General features: G+C 62.5%; 1 protein-coding gene across 1 annotated transcript in view; it reads right to left on the bottom strand.

Moving 5' to 3' along the window:
* The window catches only part of CSE1L (chromosome segregation 1 like), a gene marked incomplete at its 5' end in the record, with an annotated part of 16,287 nt that overhangs the window by 1,917 nt on the left and 11,987 nt on the right, over window positions 1-2,383 (bottom strand). The window contains 3 exon segments of the mRNA XM_018575224.1: window positions 21-167; window positions 281-362; window positions 2,019-2,127. Coding sequence (XP_018430726.1) covers window positions 21-167; window positions 281-362; window positions 2,019-2,127 — 338 coding nt within the window.

Below are 2,383 nucleotides of genomic sequence, written 5' to 3'. Positions count from 1 at the left end.
CGGCTTCCCCCCCATCTTACCACAGCTTGGTGTAGTCCGTGTCCATCACCGCGGGACATTCTGTCAGGACTTTGGTGATTCCCACGGCACAGATCTTCTTCTCTATGTGACCCGAAACCTTCTGGAGCTCCGGGATTATAATCTTCTCCACCACCATCCCAAACATCCTGCCCCACAAACAGATCACGGGTCACTACCCAGAAAACCCCGCGCCACATTCATGTCATGGGGGCGGGGCACACCCCCCAACTCCGCCCACCATAGAGATCCCGCTACTCACTTGGGTTGGATGCTGTCCACCATTTCCTGCAGGGCGATGGCTCCGTATTTCACACAATACAGGTTCAAGAACACCAGGAAGCCTGGAGAGTGACAACGGGGAAAGGTCAGCCAATCACAGAGCTCCCGAAACTACCTGCTGAGGACCAAGACCACCGCGTGGCCCATCGAGGCTGAACACTCGCCCGGGTCTAGGACCGCCCACTACCTCTGCTGGAAGTCTGTTCCCAGAGTCACCTCCATACATTCAGCTGGAAGATCGGCCGCAGCGGAATGACGGGAAGGAGCCCAATCCCAGGGGAAGAGTCCGGAGAGAAGGGCCACAAGATGGCGGCCGGCTGGAGTGTGATTGGAAGACGCACTTCTCTCTCTAATCCTCCCCCTAAGTAATGTCTCCTCTCACAGAGACCTGGTGGGGTAAAAGCCCCCGAGGGCCCGATGAGCCCCACGTGTGACATGGAAGATGCCGGACCTTGTATGGAGCCCACCGTACAGCGAGGTCACTGGGAACCAAGTCCAGATGATGAGTATGGAAGGAGGCCGCGTCCTCTCTATGGGAGTGCGGGGTCCGCCGCCATGTCCCCCCAGAAGAGGGCCGGGGACAGGAAGTGAACCGGGAAATCACCTCCCCACGGGTCCCTCACAGGAAGCCGCCACCCACACCGGTCCCTCACAGGAAGCCGCCACCCACACCGGGCCCTCACAGGAAGCCGCCACCCACACCGGGCCCTCACAGGAAGCCGCCACCCACACCTAGGAAGCCTCCACCCACACCGGGCCCTCACAGGAAGCCTCCACCCACACCGGGCCCTCACAGGAAGCCTCCACCCACACCGGGCCCTCACAGGAAGCCTCCACCCACACCGGGCCCTCACAGGAAGCCTCCACCCACACCGGGCCCTCACAGGAAGCCTCCACCCACACCGGGCCCTCACAGGAAGCCTCCACCCACACCGGGCCCTCACAGGAAGCCTCCACCCACACCGGGCCCTCACAGGAAGCCTCCACCCACACCGGGCCCTCACAGGAAGCCTCCACCCACACCGGGCCCTCACAGGAAGCCTCCACCCACACCGGGCCCTCACAGGAAGCCTCCACCCACACCGGGCCCTCACAGGAAGCCTCCACCCACACCGGGCCCTCACAGGAAGCCTCCACCCACACCGGGCCCTCACAGGAAGCCTCCACCCACACCGGGCCCTCACAGGAAGCCTCCACCCACACCGGGCCCTCACAGGAAGCCTCCACCCACACCGGGCCCTCACAGGAAGCCTCCACCCACACCGGGCCCTCACAGGAAGCCTCCACCCACACCGGGCCCTCACAGGAAGCCTCCACCCACACCGGGCCCTCACAGGAAGCCTCCACCCACACCGGGCCCTCACAGGAAGCCTCCACCCACACCGGGCCCTCACAGGAAGCCTCCACCCACACCGGGCCCTCACAGGAAGCCTCCACCCACACCGGGCCCTCACAGGAAGCCTCCACCCACACCGGGCCCTCACAGGAAGCCTCCACCCACACCGGGCCCTCACAGGAAGCCTCCACCCACACCGGGCCCTCACAGGAAGCCTCCACCCACACCGGGCCCTCACAGGAAGCCTCCACCCACACCGGGCCCTCACAGGAAGCCTCCACCCACACCGGGCCCTCACAGGAAGCCTCCACCCACACCGGGCCCTCACAGGAAGCCTCCACCCACACCGGGCCCTCACAGGAAGATGCTACTCACAACTCACTTTTCACAAACTTTGTGGTTTTGGAGCTCTGCAACCTCTGGAAGAGAACGATGAAGATTTGTCTCTTGTACGGCTCCAGACACGTCCTGCAAGACACAAGGGCCACAGATCAGATCTATAAAGAGGACCTGTCACTCTATCACATGGAATTGGGGGTAATCAGGGGAGGGTCGGGGGAGGGGTGTATAAACTGTCAGCATGAGGCGCTCCTATTGCGTTCATTATGTACGGGTCAGTCCATGCCGCTTCCCGGGTTCAGCTGACAACACTCAGCCCAGGCCGCTGGTATTCGCTGCGATGACGGAGGGGACATGGCGGTCATGTGACCACCGATTAATGCACCAAAATATTTCCCATGAAATTGG

This window comes from Nanorana parkeri, unplaced genomic scaffold (genome assembly GCF_000935625.1).
Source record: "Nanorana parkeri isolate BGI_ZX_2015 unplaced genomic scaffold, ASM93562v1 scaffold3660, whole genome shotgun sequence".
Classification (NCBI taxonomy): Eukaryota; Metazoa; Chordata; class Amphibia; order Anura; family Dicroglossidae; genus Nanorana; species Nanorana parkeri.
The sequence above is the reverse complement of the archived record's forward strand: the minus strand, read 5'-3'. Positions and strand labels throughout refer to the sequence as shown.